General features: G+C 44.3%; 1 protein-coding gene across 1 annotated transcript in view; it reads right to left on the reverse strand.

Annotated features, from left to right (window-relative positions):
- The window catches only part of LOC147707028 (adhesion G protein-coupled receptor F5-like), a 1,085,534-nt gene that overhangs the window by 359,591 nt on the left and 704,049 nt on the right, over positions 1-21,894 (reverse strand). The window contains exon 13 of the mRNA XM_086926248.1: positions 2,756-2,965. Within this exon, the coding sequence (XP_086782374.1) occupies positions 2,756-2,965 (210 nt within the window). The remainder of the gene's footprint in view (positions 1-2,755; positions 2,966-21,894) is intronic.

Consider the following 21,894-nt stretch of genomic DNA (forward strand, 5'->3'; position numbering starts at 1 on the left):
TCATGCCCATTTTATGGTATGTTAGGCAAATTTGTTGAGCACACTATCACCTGGGAGGGTATTCTGGGACTCATGAGTCAGACCGTCTTCAGAAGGATTTTGTTTTGAGGGGTGGGGGATTAGATACATTCCTCGGATAAACAGTGTATGCCCTCAGTCCTGTGTGCCAACTTGATTGCTTATTGTTCATCTTCTATCCACACCTAAAAGCATCCCAAAGGCGCCCAGCCTACCAAGAGTGTTCCCTCTGCCCTTTATAGCGAATCCAGCTCTATTCCTGCCTGGTATATTTGTGGTAGTTTGTTGCTATTTGTGGCTTCTTCCTGTCAAAGTGTGGGCAATGATTCCATTCTCGACACTCCACTGCTGGTTCTCACCACCCCCCTCAAACCCCACCCCCTCTCCAAGAAATGTGTGCGCATGCAGCAGTTTCTAAGTCTATACAAAGATCTCAGAGTCATGTACTTTGCAGGACATGCTCTTGCAAATGGGCCTGAACAGCACTATTAAGGGTTGGACAAGGTGGCTTGTCTAACCGGACAGTGTACATTATAGAAACAGGTTAACAAATCAGAACTGGTCAAATAGGTTGAACTGACTTAAGATTTATTTTCCCTGGGCTTGTTGAATACTGTGCCCTTAACCAAGTACAAATGAGGTTAATATGAACAGGTTCCAGAAGCCAATCAATGTGTATCTAAGGAAAGAAGGGTTTGAGTTAGGATCCCGGCAGTAAAGCCCAGACTGAGAAGTTACAGGGTTAGGGCTAAATGTATGACTAAGAAGTCACTAGATTAGGGTTGCAATCTCTCCGACCTCATCTCATTTAGTCTGGCTCTTTGTAAACAACACAATTGCTATCATTCAAGTCGCATATAAGGTGCAGAATTATTTTTTATTTTATTTTAGATTTTAAGACAGTGCTACTAGAGAGTGTCAGAGCGTTTTACATAGAACATCAACCAAGAGGTTTTTATAGGTTACCCTGGACTAGATTAAACTGAAACATAACATTCAAAGGAAAGGTAGGGATTTTCAAATCTGGAGTGTTAATTTTTGGGGAAAAGAGAAGAGGAACTGAAAGTTAGCATTGAAAGGAAAGGAGGGTTTTCAAACCTGAGGGAGCGGTCAATGGATGGATACAGCAGTGGGAGTAATGCAGCAGAGGAATGTGTTAAATTGAGGGGAATTAACGTGAGGAGAAGGAGTAGGAAAGCAGGAGTGGTGTACCAGAGCAGGTGGAGAGTGGATGGTATGGCGCTGGTAAGAGAAAACAGCGGGTGGGATAGAGAGCATATAGGACAGGCATAGCACACAGTTAGGTGGTAAAGGTGGGAGGTAAGGAGAAGGGATAGGTGTAAAACAGAGCAGGATTGGAAAAAGGAAGGGGCAGTGAGGGGAGGTAGGGAAGGACATTTAAGCAGTTAGTCTCCCAATTTACTGTCTCCCAGAATCTGCTTGCCCCAGTGGGGCCCGATTGTGTGACAAACCCGTAGAAAATACAGGGTAATCATATTGAACATGAGTCATGGCAAAGGAGCATTGGGGAGCTCATTCTTCGGATGGAGAGAATGTGGTGTTATGACCAGAGCTGCCGACTTTGGAACCGCAGAACTAGGTTCGAGTGCAGCATCGGCTCAACATCCTGTGGACCTGGTCAAATCACTTAATCTAATTTTGCCCAAAGAAATGAATAGGACCCTGTGACTGGTAACTGGCGCTCATTTGAAGCACTCCAGTGCCCCTGGGTGAGTTCGCACTACATAAAAAATAAAATAAATAATGGATTACAATGGACTCTGATTGATGTGTCCACAGAAAACATCAGCAATTATGGGGCTCCCCGAAGGGTACCTTAAAAAACACAGTTGACACTGAACCACTTTCCCATATAACGTTTACTGGTGGTCAGGGTATTAACGTCACTAAAACTACCAGGAGAGGTATAGACCCTTCCTACGTAGTAAAAGCAAGAAAGTATTTTGTCTCTTTCCTAAATGTCACATTGACTTTTAATAAGACTCTGCCTAAGTAGAAGTGGAAGAGTGTGGTTTAGACAGGAAGGGACTAGGTAATGTGTAACCTTTGAGCCTTATGGTTAATATGATTTCTGTCTGCTACTTGCATTTGTCTCACCCCTATGCAATAATCACTGGCCAGAGGATGTGCTACAGGGTTAGATGAATAACTGAAAAATAACCCCAGGGTATTTTCACAGTATTTATAAAAACCTTGGTTCAAATATTAGTCATTTTGCATTAAATAGGGACACTCTAAGGTCTTAACATCAGTATTTTCTCACATGCCGCTAAATTGATGTATGCAACCACATTATGTAAAACATTCAATTGTGGTATAGTTGCATTTTTTCGTTAATTAAAGAGCCCTTAAATTAGACGTCCACCCAAATGGCAAATAAAAAAGAGTTGAAGATAGGTGGGTAAATTGAGAATCTCATGACATTGCGTAACTATCTTTATTAAAATACTTTAAACATGTTGGCAAGCCATGTTAGCCATATTACAGAAAGATATAGTTATAATTAGAAATTGTAACAGCATTTACATTAGCGCATTGTTGATGTTTACCATTCATGTACAGAAAAACAAGTCTTCCCTCAAAAAAGTAAAACATTTAAAAGTCAAGAACTGAACCCAAGTATATTCTAACAATTGTGCGATTGTTTGTGCTGCATACAAAGAAAAAGCTGTGAGCCGTTCTATGAAGGAAATTCTTATTAATATGCTGCACTTACATGCTGTTGATGAGCCTTGGACTTTAAATTGAAAACTGTATTTGTTTGAGTCTGTTGCATTGCATTGTAGGCGCACGGTTGATGGGCAGGTGAATATTCCATCCACAATATTTGTTGAAAGTTGTGATGTTGAAGGCAGTGGCAAAATGTTAATGACAGTGCTGTTGCTGCTACTTGATATTCTTTGAGACACTGTGCAGGTGTATGTGCCTGAAACAATAAAAAAGGATGGATTCAGGTGTTATATTTTTCACAAACGTCAAACGCTAAAAATCTATTTAATTTACATCTATATTGTTGCATATTGATAAGACATTATAAGGCGTGTTTCTGGATATCTTCATTATATAAAAACACTGATTTATCTAAAAATAGGGATGGGAAAATCTACTTTGGCCGGATTTTATGCTCCATCAGTCGGTATATTCTTTGGGTTTGCAGTAAATATTGCACCTCTTTTAAACCAACAGAGGAAATTTGACTGCATTTAGACATTTGTTCAACAGCATCAACTTGGTGTGTTTTCTGTCAAAATGAGTGGCTCGTACCTGCCGAAACAAAGCCATTAATATACTAGTACAGTTATGTCAATGTCCTAAGTCATCATCTACATTACCACCAATATGTGCAGATACAGCACTGTACCCCCAATGAAGCGATGAACTATCAATATCAAAATTTGCGATGATCTGAGCTCCCTGTGGAGATCTTGCTGCAATCTTCGGGTGCTATATTGTGTGGCAGTGGTTTTCCGGCCTGCATGGTACAAGTATATGAGGAGATCCAAACTGGAAGGTAGCAAGGACAGTTACATTTCCTCCCTTCTGTACACTTCTGTAAAGTAGTCATTTATAGCTTACTAAAATAGCAAACTAAGAATTCAACAGAAATGCCCTTTCAGGGACTAAGGCAGTATGATTTTTATCGATTTGAGCTAGAAACAACATATTTCTGAAATTTGCAAATCCCAAATGTTATTCCTGTTAGCCTTAGGTTGGTCTTCCTCCAAACCTTTTTGCCTTACTCCTTGGTATTTTTCTGATCTTGTTATTGTTGGCCTTAGGACTCTGTGCACTTTACCACTTCTAACCAGTGCTAAAGTGAGTGTGCTTACTTCTTAAAACATGGTAACATTGGTTTCACCCAATTTGGCATATTTAATTTACTTGTAAGTCCCTAGTAAAATGAAACTACATGTGCCAAGCGCCTGTAAATGCAATGCTACTAGAGTACACACAGCACCGATTGTGCTATTTTACGGTTCCCACGAGTTATATAGGATTGTGTGTCTGGACAGTATAAACTTCGTGGTATGGAGACTAAGGGCCATATGTATCAAGGAACCATTTTGCGATTCTGTAATAGCGATGTTTAAGAAATCGCTATTTCAGAATCGCAAAATGGTATGTATCAATAAAAATGCAATTTTTTTGCGATTTCTTGATATTCCTTAATTGCGAATTCGCAAATAAGGAATACTTCCCATTCATTTCTATGGGCCTCCTGGTCCATAGAAATGAAAGGGAAAAATGCGATTCACAATTTGCTAATCGCAAATTGAGAATATTTCCAAGGGTGCAGGGGTGTCCAAAGGACACCCTGTTGCACCCCTGAAATAGGCTTGGGTGCACATGTGGTGCACATACATGCCCTAAGGGCATGTATGTGCATCACATGGCACATTGAAAAACGCAAATATTAGCATTTTTCAAGAAATTCGCACATTACCACCAACTTGAAGTTGGTGGTAATTTGCGATTCCTTAAAGCCAATTTCCATTTTTTTTGGCTTCTTACATTGCATTTAAGGAATCGCAAAATTAGCGATTCCTTAAATGCAATCGCAAAATAAGGAATCGCAAATTTTGTGATTCCTTATTTTGCCTTGATACTTACCTTTTTGCAAAATTGCATTCGCAAATGCCGAAATTCAGCGAATTTCGGCATTTGCGAATGCAATAATGCTTCATACATATGGCCCTTTGTATGCACAAATTATTAGCGAATGTTGGCCTCATTCTTATCTAGCCTGCAGTGCCCCAACTGAACCCCTAACCTTACAAGGGTACCAGATGGTATCTGCAACTCGAAAATGACTACTCTAATTCTCCAAGGATATCCTGGAAAGAGATTTACCTTTTTGTTGTTTACTTTTGTGTACCCAAGGGAAATAGAATAAAGACACAAATCTGACTTTTCAAACATTTATTGAAGCAGTTGCATTCTTGTATAGAAAACGTGTGCTTCAATAAGTAGGCAGGTGAAAGAAAGCATTGTAACCAGCATTACGAAAATGGTTAAGAACATGATTAGTTTAACCACTATGACATTACTATGTGATTATAGTTATACTCCTATCTCCTAAACCCTATTTTATTGAGAGCATAGTGATCCTATTGACAGCCTAATCCCCATACCTATGTATGATGTGTCCAGAAGCCAATCTGGTGTAGAGCAGGCTATCCTCCTTTGCAGAATAAAGGTTAGAGTGAGTAGGGCTGTATCTCAGTAACGGTGTACAGAGTTCCAGGATAATCCCAGCAGGAATGCTCCTCTTGTGAGTGTGGCTCAGAGGCAGCTTATAGAATCAAAGAACTGTTCCAATAACACTGAGTCAAAGGGGCAAAGCTGATGTGATGGTTGATCTGGAGCCTTACAGCTGTCTTCAAAAGGACAACAGAATGTAAGGGCTAGCATTCAATGTTTCTAGCCTTGGAAGAGTGTACAAGCAACATGATGATATGCTTACCAAGAAATAAACTGTAAGCAGAATAATTTATAAGCACATTATCGTGTGAGTGCAAAGCATGTCAAAAAGTTACCTTTAGGAAAAGATATAAAGTAAAGACTTGGGGGCCTATTCCGATTTCTCGCGGACCTGTGTCCATTCGACATCAGTCAGTAGTGGTAATTGACCAACCTTGCGGCCCTGCTAGTACGATGCGACCGAATAGGGTTCGGTCGCACTCATATACTTCACAATGCAAGCATGCATTCCGCAATGTGAAAAGCAAGGGTGCAGTTCATCCCTGCACCCTATGGTCGGCACCCCAAGGGGCCTGCCACCGGGTGCAGGGATCCACATAGGGGCACCATAGGTGCCACCAGGCTGCCATTCGGCAGCCTTGCACCCATAGGGGCCCTACTGGGGGCCCCCAAAGGCAGTTTACGACTGCCTTTTCGTGCCAGAAAGACCGGCACAAAAAGGCAGTAAAATACTGCCATCGTACTCCCTCAGTCGTAAAGAGGCGACGGGGAGAGTACTGAAGGATGTCCGGATGGCGGACGGGCTCTTGCTCTCCGAGCCCATCGTAAGCCATCTGGAAATCTGAGTCGCATTCCATTCCGACCGAGCTCATCGGAATGGCTCGATTGGAAAGCAATCCGGCCGACACGTTCCGATTCGGTCGGAAGGGATCCAAACATGGTTCGGAGCCCTTCCAACCGGAATCGGAATTGGCCCCTTAGTGTGGGCCTTGTTCTAACTTACAACAGTGACACCCACTTAAGTATCCTTTTTAACATGTTTCAGGCCTTCCATTGCAGCCTATGTGTGCAGTTTTAAACTGACAATTTAACCTGTCCAACTAATCGTTTAGTGAGGCCCAAAACTTCCTTTTTATTACACATAATTCACTGCTAGGGTAGGCACTAAACTGCCCACAGGACAGGGTGCTATATATTTAAAAAGTTGGACATGTCATTCTAAGTTATACATGTCCTGGTAGTGAAAAACTCTTCAATGTATTTTTCACTTTGGCAAGGTCTGAATTTCTCATAGGATAATATTGGAGTTATCTTATTACATGTACTAAGGGTAACTTCGAAATGGGAACAAGTAAACAGTTTTTGATTGATGGCTTTGGAATTGTAGTGAACAATTCTCTTTTCTGGTAAAGTATACAATTTTGAATACGCCACTTTTAATAGGTTGAAAATTACCATTGTTATCCAATTTTAACGGATGTTCACATGATTACCCAGGATCAAAAGTGTATTTGAACGTGTTCCAGAAAAACGCCTGGATGGGCATTTCTTCTACATTAAAAGTTTGAATTCACTTCGCCTCTGTGTACATTTTGTTAAAATTGGTTAACAATGGTTTACTCGGGATTACTGGTTGTTCACTGGATTCACAATGTGAGATTACTGGCTTTTGCAAATACCGACAGTGCATCTTGAGGCTGGGGCGCGATGGTGCACCAGTTATTTCCAGTTTCAAACATGTGCTTCTGGGGTCAAGGACTTTCAAGTGTCCACGTCAAACTGTCGCCTTTCAGCATTTTTCAACCAACTTTGGGAGTTAAAAATAGAAAGGAGTTCATTCAATCATCTTTGCGCTATGTTACATATGTTGACTCCTCAGTGCACCCAAATTAAATATTGAATAAGGAGTACAATATCATCTTGGAGGCCACCTGGGAACCACAGGACACATGGAGTTTGGTCAGTTAATATCTTTTTGTAAATCTTTTTAAGTCATGAGCTATTCAATCTGTCATGACTTTGTTTTACTTTTTCTGGACAAGGTTCTTGGTACACATGTTTGTTTTTCTCACAGAGAGATGTGTAAGCATGGGCGAATTTTGCGAATCTGGCGTTCACAAATTTGCGTATTTGTGAACTCGCAATCCGCAAAATCCGCGAACTCTCGCAAATTTGCGGATTTTTTTTGTGTTTGCAAGGGTTTCTGCCAGTTTGCAAGGGTTTTGTACCAGTTCGCAATTGCGAACTTACTTGTCGGCTCGCAACGGTCGTGACTTTGTTGTTTCTACGTCTGGTTCATCATCACAGGTTCACAGCACCCTCTGTTTCACCACTGCCACCCTCTGATTCACCCATGCCACCCTCTGGTACATCTCTGCCACCCTCTGATTCATTACTGTAGATTATGGGGGGGAAAAGCAAGCACACCTGCCCTGCTTCAACTGACATGAATGAATTTGGGATTGATTAATGTGTCACTGAATTTAAACTTCCTGTCTGGCACCTGCTTCCTTATCTGTAATTTGCTTTCTGTTGCAGTGCTTTTTAAGTCATGAGCTATTCAATCTGTCATGACTTTGTTTTACTTTTTCTGGACAAGGTTCCTGGTACACATGTTTGTTTTTCTCACAGAGAGATGTGTAAGCATGGGCGAATTTTGCAAATCTGGCGTTCACGAATTTGCGTATTTGTGAACTCGCAATCCGCAAAATCCGCAAACTCTCGCGAATTTGCGGATTTTTTTTGTGTTCGCAAGGGTTTCTGCCAGTTTGCGAGGGTTTTGTACCAGTTCGCAATTGCGAACTTACTTGTCTGCTCGCAACGGTCGAGACTTTGTTGTTTCTACGTCTGGTTCATCATCACAGGTTCACAGCACCCTCTGTTTCACCACTGCCACCCTCTGATTCACCCATGCCACCCTCTGGTACATCTCTGCCACCCTCTGAATTATCACTGTAGATTATGGGGGGGAAAAGCAAGCACACCTGCCCTGCTTCAACTGACATGAATTAATTTGGGGTTGATTAATGTGTCACTGAATTTAAACTTCCTGTCTGGCACCTGCTTCCTTATATGTAATTTGCTTTCTGTTGCAGTGCAATTTTTTTTCCCAGGACCTTTGTGGCCTACTTGTAGCTATTCTATGAGCCTGCTATGAGGGTCAGAGCAGGGTCATAGAATAGTTGCAAGTAGGCAACTGAACTCTGGAGGGGCCCCTCAGGAAGCACTACAGGGAATGGTTACTAATGATGAGTTTGAACTTTTGCACCTGCTGAGTGCTCTCAGTTTTGCAAAACTCGTTTTTCTGCAGAACAGCAACTGTACGTAGGCAACTGAACTCTGGAGGGGCCCCTCAGGAAGCACTACAGGGAATGGTTACTAATGATGAGTGAACTTTTGCACCTGCTGAGTGCTTTCAGTTTAGCAAAACTCGTTTTTCTGCAGAACAGCAACTGTAATGCCCCAAACAAACTTACTTGTGAAAGTTGATTTCTAATCCAAAAGTGATCGAAAGAAAGTCTAAAAGGCCTCAAATCCAAAACAGTGCAGGCAAATGTCAACCTGAGGAGTTATTCAGATAAAAATCATCATTTTCAGAAGGTTTATGCTGCTTGCTGGTGGATTTCTTGTGCAGAATTGCAAATTTTGTAATTTCGGAAGTGCGAGATTGTTGCTGCCCGCCGCATCTACATGTTCGCAATTGCGAACTCTCGCGATGCGTCGCCAAACTCCCACGGGATCCCGCAGCAAGATCCAAAATGGGGCAGCACTCGTAAAATATTGAGAAAACAACTCGGCAAACGCTGAATTACGGTAAGTGAACGCCGCAATATTGTATCACCAAGCAAAAAAATCCGCTGCGTGCGAATTTGCGGATTTTCGGTAAATTCGCGAGAGTTCGCGGATTGCGAATTTACCAAAAATCTGAAAAATCCGCGAGCGGAACGGATTTTCCGCCCATGCTTAGAGATGTGCTTATGATCCTGTTTGCTTTTTTAGTCAGTTTTATTTTTGTTAAAATGTTATTTATTCACGTATTTGGTTTGTGTATTTTTTTGCAAAGGGGAGTTTGTATTGGGATTAGCAGTTATGTTTCTACAGGTGCGGGCTACAGGGGGTTGTTTCTTTGAGAGGAGATCAGTATTTGTTTCACTGGGGTTGGGGAACACAGTCACTGGGTCTGTTAGTCAGGAGTAGCTAGTCCGTGGATCATGATGCTGTTTCACTCACAATTGCATCATTTTCATTGGTGCGCTGTGAGTTTCTTTTTTTTTTGACTGTCTGGTTCATATCACTTTTGATATAGGTTTGCATGGGGGTAATACCATTTAAGATTTTCTTGCCATCAACATGGTTTATTCATGTGTTTGTTTAGCAATAAGTGCTAGTTTAAATCTACAGGTGCTTTTTTGTTATCAAACAGTATTTTTAAAAGATGCAAGTAAGTTATTCTGATGAACTTCTGCTGTTTTATCACAGCTACCCCAGACAAAGGGCTTTCTGCTCGAAATGCATTGGGTGAATGTTCGCTTGGCTACCCAGGATCAAAAGTGTATTTGAACATATTCCAGAACAAGCATTTGCAATGCAATAGGTGTCGCATTAGGAAAGTTAGACCTATTGGTCTTGTAAATGACACATTTTATATTTATGTGTTGGTTTTGAAAATAGCTAAATTAATAACTTTGTCATTTACAATGCCAATACTTTTAACTTTTGCAAATGTGACACTTATAGCATTTGTAATACAACATGTTTTGTATTTACATGACTTAGATGTATTGATATTACAAATAACAATGGCTTTTAATTTTTTTCAAATAATTAATACTTAAATAAAAGTTATTGTAATTTATAATGGCAATAGCTTAAACTTTTGTAAATACCTTTTGTGAAGATTATGTGCAGTGTATTTTATTGTGAGGAAAATCCAAGAACAGAAGTGAAATATTAACATCTTTTTGTGACATTTGTAATAAAGCTTGAAACATTGACAGAACATATTTGAACCAGTTGTTGTTGAATGGTTGCACAGAGTGATGCTGTGGCGTTCAGTGGTGCTGAGTGATTCTGTGACCTTCAGTGGTGCTGAGTGATGCTGTGGCCTTCAGTGGTGCTGAGTGATGCTGTGACGTTCAGTGGTGCTGAGTGATGCTGTGGCGTTCAGTGGTGCTGAGTGATGCTGTGGCATTCAGTGGTGCTGTGGTGTTGAGTGGTGCTGAGTGATGATGTGGCATTGAGTGATGCTGTGGCATTTAGTGATGCTGTGGTGTTGAGTAATGTTGTGGCATTGAGTAATGCTGTGGCGTTGAGTAATGCTGTTGCGTTGAGGAATGCTGTGCGCTGAGTGGTGCTGTGGCATTGAGTGCTGCTATGGCATTGAGTGGTGGTGTGGCATTGAGGGGTGCTGTGGCATTCAGTGGTGCTGAGTGATTCTGTGGCGCTGAGTGATGCTGTGGCATTGAGTGATGCTGTGGCATTGAGTGGTGCTGTGGTGTTGAGTGGTGCTGTGGTGTTGAGGGGTTTTGTGGCGTTGAGTGCTGTTGAGTAATGCTGTGGCATTGAGTGATGCTGTGGCATTGAGTGATGCTCTGGTGTTGAGTGGTTCTGTGGCGTTGATTGGTTCTGTGGCGTTGAGTGGTGCTGAGTGATGCTGAGTGATGCATTTAGTGATGCTGTGGCATTGAGTTATGCTGTGGCATTGAGGGATGCTGTGGCATTGAGTGGCGCTGTGGCGTTGAGGGGTGCTGTGGCGTGGCATGCAGCAGTGTGAGTAATGCAGCAGTGTGCAGCATGCAGCAGTGTGTGGCGTGCAGCAGTGTGTAGCGTGCAGCAGTGTGTGGCGTGCAGCAGTGTGTGGCATGCAGCAGTGTGTTGCATGCAGCAGTGTGAGTAATGCTGCATTGTGCAGCGAGCAGCAGTGTGAGGCGTACAGCAGTGTGAGTCGTGAGGTAGTGTGCAGCATGCAGCAGTGTGAGTAATACAGCAGTGTGCAGCGATCAGCAGTGTGCAGCGTGCAGCAGTGTGAGGCGTGCAGCAGTGTGAGCACAAGTTATTGAAATTTTATAATGGCAATAGCTTAAACTTTTGTAAATAACTTTTGGGAAAATTATGTTCAGTGTATTTTATTGTGATGAAAATCCAAGTACAGAATTGAAATATTAACATCTTTTTGTGACATTTGTAATAAAGCTTGAAACATTGGGAGAACATATTAGAACCAGTTGTTGTTGAATGGTTGCACAGAGTGATGCTGTGGCGTGCAGTGGTGATGGGTGATGCTGTGGCCTTTAGGTGTGCTGAGTGATGCTGTGGCCTTCAGTGGTGTTGAGTGGTGCTGAGTGATGCTGTGGCATTCAGTGGTGCTGAGTGATGCTGTGGCATTGAGTGGTGCTGTGGCGTTGAGTGGTGCTGAGTGATGCTGTGGCGTTGAGTGATGCTGTTGCATTGAGTGATGCTGTGGCATTGAGTAATGCTGTGGTATTGAGTGATGCTGTTGCATTGAGGGATGCTGTGCACTGAGTAGTGCTGTTGCGTTGAGTGGTGCTGTGGCATTAAGGGGTGCTATGGCATTGAGGGGTGCTGTGGCATTCAGTGCTGCTGAGTAATTCTGTGATGTTGAGTGATGCTGTGGCATTGAGTGGTGCTGTGGTGTTGAGTGGTGCTGTGGTGTTGAGTGGTACTGTGGCATTGAGTGGTTCTGTGGCGTTGAGTGGTGCTGAGTGATGCTGTGGCGTTGAGTGATGCTGTGGCGTTGAGTGATGCTGTGCCATTGAGTGATGCTGTGGCATTGAGTAATGCTGTGGCATTGAGTGATGCTGCTGCATTGAGGGAGGCTGTGCGCTGAGTGGTGCTGTGGCATTGAGTGGTGCTGTGGCATTGAGGGGTGCTGTGGCATTTAGGGGTGCTGTGGTATTCAGTGGTGCTGACTAATTCTGTGACGTTGAGTGATGCTGTGGCATTGAGTGGTGCTGTGGTGTTGAGTGGTGCTGTTGTGTTGAGTGGTACTGTGGCATTGAGTGGTTCTGTGGCGTTGAGTGGTGCTGAGTGATGCTGTGGCGTTGAGTGATGCTGTTGCATTGAGTGATGCTGTGGTGTTGAGTGGTTCTGTGGCGTTGAGGGGTTCTGTGGCGTTGAGTGGTGCTGAGTGATTTGAGTGATGCTGTGGCGTTGAGTAATGCTGTGGTGTTGAGTGATGCTGCGGCATTGAGGGATGCTGTGGTGTAGAGAGATGCTGTGGCTTTGACTGGTGCTGTCGCATTGAGTAGTGCTGTGGCATTGAGTGGTGCTGAGGCATTGAGTGGTGCTGTGGCGTTGAGGGGTGCTGTGGCGTTGAGTGGTGATGTGGCATTGAGTGGTGATGTGGCATTGAGTGGTACTGAGTAATGCGTGCAGCAGTGTGAGTCGTGTGGTAGTGTGCAGCATGCAGCAGTGTGAGTAATGCAGCAGTGTGCAGCGTGCAGGGGTGTGCAGCATGCAGCAGTGTGCAAGTAATAAAAAATATGCTCACTACAGAATAGCTGGTAAATAAATCCCTTTAAAGAGTACCTGAAATAAATGTTTCACGAATCACTATTAGTCCAACTGGAAGGTGAGGCGGGAATGGTGGATATGTAAAGCATGTGGGTTCAGCGAAGTACAATGTTTTGAAACCAAATACTTTCAGGCAATGAGGAGTGTGGATTATGGTTGTCTAAATTTTAACTCGACATCCCAGCTTTTTAGCCACCAGTACTTTGCATTCTGGGAATTGTAGTTTTATGAGCATCATTATCCCCGCATGCAAAAGGCAACTGCCGCTTGCTGGTCACGAGTCCTGGAAACACCCTGGTGCGCTAAGAGCCTGTCAGAAGACCCGGAAGCGCTAGGACCCAGAGGCTTCGAGAAAGGGGAGAAGTTGATATCCAGGATACAGGTCGCGCGCATGGTGTAAACCTAGCATTGAGTTGTGAGTCGAGTTTGGAAGGGCAACCGGCGTTTGGCTGAAAGAAGATGAGTTCAGCCTGCTGTGAAGCTCGCTTACCTAATGTGCCATACCCCTGCTAGAAGGACATTTCAAACTGGAGTGTGAGGAAAGTGTGGCAGGCAGCCTCTATATGTCTCAACACCAATGCTGCGCATTGGCAGTACGAGACCTAAAAAGGGAAGGGGAACAGAAAGGAAAGGTAAAATGGGGATAGGGGCAGAGCATACAAGGATCCAGAAAGAAGGCCCCCCGCAGTTCATTTTACATCTGGGAGGAGAGAGCTGAAATAAGCCACCAAGATAAAAGGCGAGCACCTTTTATTGTAACGTTTTAGCAGAAGTCTATTGACAACTCAGTTGTAGTGAACAGACAACAGAGCACACACAGCAGAAACAAGTAGGAAATAGTGAAGACGTGGTTCCTGTAATATTTCGGTAGCAGTGCGGCCCGCATACAATGGAGAGAGAGAAACCACTGTGGAATGCAGCCGCCCTTGTGTGAAAGAGTGAGAAACGCGGCAAGGGTGGTGTGTGTGGAAAATTAACAAGAAGGCGCTATTCTTTCAGATAAAATGCCAACAGCGTGCAATCCGAAGCGAGATGACCCCTGAGGAGATGCAGCGCGAAGCTGCAAGTAACACGAGAATGGCGGGGGAGCAGAGGAGCGAGCGAGTGGGAGGAAACCAGCATGGTGTGTGCGAGTGAGGCCAAGCACGCGCCTGGCGAAGCGTTACGGTTCAGTAGACAACATGCATTGGGAGGAAACCGGCTTGGAATCCTCTTGGTCAGAGAGTTTGGTTTAACTCCAATAGTTCAGAGCTGTAAATAGCTCGACCTAAAAATGCCTGGTGGGAATTTCTACTACATTAAAAGTTTGAAATCACTTGGCCTCTGTGTAAATTTCATTAAAATTGGATAAGGAAAATGCTACTTCCCCAGTATGCATCTGTTCTTGGCATGTTCTTGGCAAGAAAACCCTCTGAGACTTGTCACTGTTAGGCGCGCTCATGAGGCAAATAAATGGTTTTCCCCACTCCTTAAGACAAAAAAACTGGAGGTGCGCCAAGCGGAACGCGCCTGGAGGCTTGCTTACTGCCCCTACCGCAAAGCCCGCTACAAAACTGTATGTAAGGAATATAAAAACGCCATCTTACAGGCCAAGACTGACTATTTTTCAGAGAAAATCTTTGCCGCTGAAAGCCAGCCCAGGGAAATCTTCGCCATAGTGCGCGAGCTGGCCTCCTCTGACAGGACATCTCCCAAAATTCCTCCTTCTCAGTTGTTGTGCGATTTGCTCAATAACTATTTCATCGACAAGGTCGCTCCGATTAAATCCAACATCCCCCCCCCTCTTTCTCTGATCCCCAGCCCCAGCATAACAGGTCGACAATTAACATCATACCCCCTTTAACCAAGGAATCTCTCCTTCCCCTCCTGGCCTGTCTTAAGTCAGGATCCCCAGCCGACGTCTGCCCGGCCCATGTCCTGTGAAAAATGTTCTCTGACTCCTACCTGCCACCTCTGACTTTTCTGAACGAGTCCCCTATTCTGAAAAAACCAGGGGCTGACCCTGCTTCCCCTGCTTCCCCTGCTAACTACCGTCCGATCTCGCTCCTCCCTTTTTTGGGTATGGTACTTGAGACTCATGTCACCCAGACACTGAGCTCCTTCGTAGAGGACAGCGGCTATCTTGCTCCCTGCCAGTCTGGCTTCCGCCCTCGACACTCGACCGAGAACGTGGTCATTTCGGTCATGGACCAGCTTAGGGAAGGGCTAGACACTAACACCTCCCAGGCCCTCGTCCTCCTCGATCTATCCGCTGCCTTTGACACGGTTGATCACTCCATCTTATTATCCCGTGTCATGGCGGCGGGTATGGGGAGTTCAACTCTGGCCTGGATTCGTTCCTTCCTCAACGGCTGCACTCAGGCTGTCCATCTAGCCGACTTTTGCAGCTCCCCCGCGAGAAGTTCAGTGTGGTGTTCCTCAAGGGTCCTCCCTTTCTTCCTTACTATTTAATCTGTACATCCTCCCCCTTGTGCTTGCTCTGCAACAGATGGAGGTCACGGTGTACAATTACGCCGATGACGTCCAGCTGATCTTTAACCTTTCCCCTTCCCAATCTGGTGTTCACTCCTTTCAGTCGGTCATGCTATTTATCCGGGATTGGATGAATCACAACCATCTGAAACTCTACCCGGATAAAACTGAGTTAGTTTTGACCGGCGGCAGTGGCAGTCCCTGGTCCCTGTCTCTAGGTTTCCCCCCTCACCCTCTCCTTCTGTCAAAACCCATGGGGCCCGATTCACAGAATGAACTTAAGACTAAATCCTAAACTTACTACTATTTGGTATTCACAGAATACACTTACTACTTTCGGGATTCACAAAGTGAACTTACTACTTTCAGGATTCACAGAATGAACTTACTACTTTTCGGTATTCACAGAATAGATTTAAGAATACTAACTTTACGTCCGCACTCGGGCCGTAAATTCCGGCCCGGAGGCGGAGTTTCCGGCTTGGGGGCGGAGCTTACGGCCTGGAGGCGGAGCTTCCGGGCCGGAGGCGGGGCTTGCGGCTTGGAGTTGGAGCTTACGGCCCAGAGGTGGAGATTTCAGCCATGGCTAAATACCCACCTCCGAGCCGGAAGCTCCGCCTCCAAGCCGCAAGCTCCGCCCCCGGGCCGTAAGCTCCGCCCCCAAGCCGGAAACTCCGCCTCCGGGCCGGAATTTACGGCCCGAGTGCGGACGTAAAGTTAGTAGTCTTAAATCTATTCTATGAATACCGAAAAGTAGTAAGTTCATTCTGTGAATCCCGAAAGTAGTAAGTTCACTTTGTGAATCCCGAAAGTAATAAGTGCATTCTGTGAATACCAAATAGTAGTAAGTTTAGGATTTAGTCTTAAGTTCATTCTGTGAATCGGGCCCTTGGTATCACCATCAATCATCAACTCACCCTTCACTCCCAGATTAGTTCTGTCGTGTCTTCCTGCTTTTTTATGCTCCGAACCATTAGGAAAATCTCCTGTTTCTTTTCTGTCTCTGCCCTCAAACTGATTCTGATGGCGATGGTTCTTTCTCGGCTAGATTACGGGAACATCGTGTATAACGGTGCTCCCGCCTATGCCCTCCAGCGCCTTCAGTCAGTTCAGAACCAGGCGGCCTGACTGATTTTCGGGCTGCCCAAATTTCACCACTCCTCACCCTTACTGAAGTCCCTTCACTGGCTACCGATTAAGGAGCGGGCTTTATTCAAACTAGGTTGTACCACCTTCCTAGCCCGAGAGGCAACGGCGCCTGCCTATATTTCCTTGGCAATTCAAGCTTATCAGCCTACTAGGGAGTTGCGCGCCTCCTCTATGTTTCTTCTGACAGTTCCCCGCTTCAAGAAGAGCCGGATGGGGGGCCTGAAATTTTCTGTCCTGGCCCCTTCCTTTTGGAACTCCCTCCTGCTGGCCTTACGCTCAGCTGCCTCCTATATGGAGTTCCGAAAATCACTTAAAACCTTTCTCTTCCTGAAAGCTTTCCCAGCCTAAAATCTTCTTGCTCCCCTGTTTCTGGTTTTAGTGTTCACCAGCGCCTTGAAGCCGCACGGCATATGCGCGCTTTATAAATTCTTTTAAATTAAATTAAATTAAATGTAGAGCTGTAGAGTCATATGCTTTTGCATAGATCGCCGTTTGTGTTGGGTCTGAGCGTTTGCACTTTGTTTTTCTTCGAAGAAGTCTTTCCAGTCACGAGGTAGGTGTTTCCTCCTTTCGGTGATAGTGCGCATGAGCATCAACTCCATTGTTTGATTGTTTTCCCGCAGAGGGTAATAATGGAGTTAGTTAAAGTAAGAAGCAGATGTCCATGAATGTATGTATCTAAGTAAGATGTTACTGCAACAGGTAAAGGTACACAGGAGACGGGCGTGCGCAAATTACTCTACAGCTCTATATGCCAAGAACAGATGCATACTGGGTAAGTAGCGTTTTACTTTGGAGGCATATGAGCTGTAGATCATATGCTTTTGCATAGACTACATAACAGTTATCTCCCAAAGCAGTGGCTAACCTGTAGCTGTTGCAGAGGTCTGAAATAGTGTACGGAAAACTGCTTGGCCTACTCTAGCTTGCTGTGCAGCCAACACATCCACAGAATAGTGTTCTGTAAATGTGTGAGGTGTAGAACATGTTGCAGCTTTGCATATATCATCAATGGGTATATTTCCTAGGAATGTCATAGAAGCCCCCAGTTTGCGTGTAGAATGTGCTCTAGGGGAAACTGTTAATGTTCATTTAGCCTTTGCACAGCATATTTGAATGCACTTGACTATCCACCTTGCAATACCTGATTTTGATATAGGATTACCTTTACGTGGCGGAGCAAAAGCGAGAAAAAAAGTGGATTTATGTTACGGAAAGGTTTTGTCCTTTCAATGTAAAAAAACAATGCACTTTTCATATATAATGTGTGTAGTGCACTTCTGCCACTGAATCGGGATGAGGGAAGAACACAGGCAACTCAACAGATTGATTGACATTAAAAGCAGAAATGGCTTTAGGAAGAAACTTAGGATTGGTATCAAGAACTACTTTGTTTTGATGCATTAGTAAAAAAGGTACTTCCATAGTTAATGCTTGAAGTTCACCCACTCTTCTGAGTGATGTGATAACAACTAGGAAAGCAACTTTCTATGCGAGAAATTGCAGTTCACATCTGTGCAATGGTTCAAAGGGTGAACCCATTAGGCTGGTCAGAATAACCATGAGATTCCACACCGGAGCAGGTGAACGTCTCGGGGGAATAACTCTTTTGAGTCCCTACATAAACGCTTTAATGACAGGTGCTCTAAAAAGAGATAGATGCTGTCTACTTTTAAGGTATGCAGATATAGCAGCTAGATGTAAATGTATGGACATAAATGCAAAATTGGAAAGTTGTAGATGTAACAAATAGCATTTAATGTTTTGGACAGAAGCATCAAGCGGGTAGATGTGGTTGGTATTAAAGTAAATCACAGAACGCTTCCACTTTGCTGCATAGCAGGCTCTTGTGGTAGGACGTCTAGCTTCCTTGATAATATTCATACAGTCTGGTGGTAGATTAATATAGCCAAACTCTAGGACTTCAGGTGCCAGATCGCCAGATTGACTTGACTGGGTTCTTGGTGTCTTATGACTCCATGGCCCTGTGTCCGCCCCCCCCCTGTTTTTGAATGTAGTACATGGCTGTCATGTTGTCTGTACGAATTAGTACAGTTCTGCTTATTAGCTGAGCTTGAAATGCTTTCAAAGCCAGAAATATCTAGATGATTTATATGAAGCTGTTTTTGTTGGAAGCTCCACATGCCTTGAATTGTGTGGGTTTGGAGATGCGGTCCTCAACCTGTCAGTGATGCTTCTGCTGTCAGTACTATCTGTTGAACCGGTTCGCTAAAGGGTCGTCCTTTCAAATCACTAGATCTGATAACTGACCTTGAGCCTGGTTCAATTCACTTGCTAAGCACTCCTGTAGGGGATGCATCTGAAGTCTTGCGTAGGGAATTATGAAAATGCCAGATGCCATCCGTCCCAGTAATTGCATGAACTCTCAAGCTGGTAAGGAGTGTTGAGGCTGGAACTGAGACATCCTGATTCTGACTGACTTGAGTTGCGAATGCTAGGGCTTTTTGTGTGTCTGTAGTAGCTCCTGGATAGTCTTGAGACATGGATGGTTGGTGTTGGGATTTGGTCTGATTTACTGTGAATCCTAGGTGGTGAAGCAGTTGCACAGTGCCTTGTGTATGGCGTAGACAGCTGCTGTGCGAACTGACCTTTATGAGCCACTCGTCTAAGTATGGGAAGACGTGAACATGTTGTCTTCTAAGGTGCACTGCGACTAATGCTAAACATTTGGTGAAAATCCTGGGAGCGGTTGTCACGCCGAAGGGAAGGACTTTGAATTGATAATGTTGGCCTTCTACCACAATACTGAGTTATTTGCGGTGTGCAGGGGGTATTGGAATATGAAAGTAAGCGTCCTTTAAAACCAGAGTGGATAGAAAGTTCCCTTGCTGAAGGAGAAGAAGCACTAGTTGGAGTGTTACCATATGAAAATGGTCCTGAATGTATAGATTTAGTTCTCTGAGGGCCAATATAGGCCTCAGAGAGCTGTCCTTTTTGAGAATTAGGAAGTAGAGGGAGTACACTCCTGTTCCTTGGTATTGTAAAGGGACTGGTTCTATTGCTCCCTATTGCAACATAGAAGGAACCTCTTGCTTTGGAAGGGTGAGATGTTCTTGTGACATGAGGTGTGACCTTGGAGGAATATTCGGTGGAGTGCTTGTAAGCTCCAAGCAATAACCAGATTGAATAATTTGTAGAATCCATTTGTCTGTTGTAATCGTATTCCTAATGGGTAGAAATTGTGAAAGACACCCCCCGACAGGAGTGTAAAGATCTGGGGAATGGGAAATAAGTCACTGCTTGATGTTGGCAGGGAAGGTGCTTGTTGAACTACCACTAACTCTTCTCTTGCCGTTGTTTCCTCTATATCCTTCTCTAAAATAACCTCTTGAAGAGGGCAACTGATTGTTGCCTTTGCAAGAAGAGGAGGGATTCTCTGTAGATATTTTTTTGGAGCCGCCCCTATAGAATGAGCGATGAAAGGAACCCCGTTAGAAGGTGATTGTAACTTAGCAACTTCGGTAGCTTTTTTCATCTTTTCTAGTGACACATCGACAGCTGGGCCAAAGAGATGTTCTTTATCAAAAGATTCATTAAGAATAGAGGCGCGTACTTCAGGCTTGAACTATGAAATCCTTAGCCAAGCGTGTCTACGGAGTGTTACACTAGTGTTTACTGCCCAAGCTGCTGTATCTGCCTGATCTAACGCCACCTGATAGAGGCATTAGGTATTAATTTACCTTCTTGAATATGGTCACTGGCTTTAGTCTTATTCTTATCCAGTATGAATTCCATGAGCTTTTCAAGTTTTTCATAATGAGCTCTATCATACCTTGCCAACAATGCTTGGGCATTGGCAATGCTCCAAATATTTGCTGCTTGTGAGGCTATCCTTTTCCCCAAAGCATCTAATAATCTGGACTCCTTTTCAGGAGGATAGGCGTCCCGTGTTCTTTCAGAGTTAACTCTCTTACGAGCATTGGTAATGACCAGAGAGTCTAAGGGTAACTGGCCATTGATATTACACATGGTCATTAGGTGCAGCTTTGTATTTTTTCTCCACCCCGGGAGTGATGATCCTAGCTCTTACAGGGTCCTTCATGTGTTTGAGCATCACCTTTAACATTGTTAATGTTTATGTAGCCCTTTGAGATGAACGCAGTGTCTCCAACAAAAAATCCTCCTCTAAACTTTCTTTATGATATTGTGCAGCCCTATTAAGGAGCTCAATGTAACCAAGGTTGTCATCTGGGGGCGAAGGCCTGGGTGGATATAGGCCAGGGTCATTATCTGGGATCAAAATGCTGTGGTGCATATTGTGGTGCATAGTCATCCATTTCCCCATCCCCTGTATCTTGTGGGTCAGGTGATGGTGGTGTAGGGAAATGTGTGAATGTAATCAGTAAATTTGGATCAGTAGGTAAAAAAGGTGGGATATATGGTGGAGAAGGGTTAGTGCCCACATTTTTCTTCTTTAGAGGAATGTGGTAGTCTTCTGGTAGGCCCATTTTTCTTTTCTCAGCAAGTTTGGCATGAATATGTCCAGTTTCTGGGTTAATGACAATCTCCTTCTGTTTCGGATCCAATGATGGATTATCGGTCAGAGGCTCTTTAGTTGCAGTACTTTCTTTTGCTGCCAGTTTTGTCGTCGAACGTTAGGTTTATGTAATGGTGGCACGGAAACCAGAAGGTGTTTTGTTTTTATTGGCAAAAGTTTCGGGGAGGCACTGGCATGGAAATGGGTAGAGCTCGAGCCGCAAGGCAGTTGTTTATCTTTTGGCGCCGAACCCAAAGGCGGGGCGCTCAAAAACTTTTCCCGGGTGCCGACCTTGACCTGAAGGCAGAGGAAGGACCGGAGCCTTTTTTATAAAGGAGATGGTATGGGAAGGAAGTGTCTTTACTCACGATCCATTGGCCCAGTGTGAGGTTTTCGGCATCGGAGTCAGCTTCGGACATAGAGATAAATTCCTCTTCCATTTTGACTTCCTGCGCTTGCGTTTCTTTATGTTTGGACCCGTCTTTGAGGAGGTCCAGCGCAGATCTGCTTTGTTGGTACATTTCATGACGTCGAGCCCGGCGGGCACGGAGCGTCTTCTTGGACCGAAACAACCAATACGCTTTGCAGTGTTTCTCGTCACGTTCCAGGGATAGGCAAAGGTTGCACACCACATGCAAGTCGGTGCGCGGAAACTTAGCGCGACACCCTGGACATAACTTGGATGGAGTCCATTCCATCAGCTGCTACCAATCGCGGCGCGGGTAGGCCCAACGGCCCTCCTCGAATGTTCCGATCGAAGGTTTTTGAGAGCAAATGATACTTGGAGAATGGGAAACAATACGGTCGAGGGTAGTGCATTGGCTGTCAATGGAGGCCCGAAGAAACAGTGCCGAACCGAAGTGCAAAAATTGCGAAAATGCCCATGCGTACTATCACTGAAAGGAGGAGTCACCTACCTCGTGACTGAAAAGACTTCTTCAAAGAAAAACAAAGTGCAAACATCCGGACCCAACACTAGATGGCAATCTATGCAAAAACAT

This window comes from Lissotriton vulgaris, chromosome 6 (assembly GCF_964263255.1).
Source record: "Lissotriton vulgaris chromosome 6, aLisVul1.2, whole genome shotgun sequence".
Lineage (NCBI taxonomy): Eukaryota > Metazoa > Chordata > Amphibia > Caudata > Salamandridae > Lissotriton > Lissotriton vulgaris.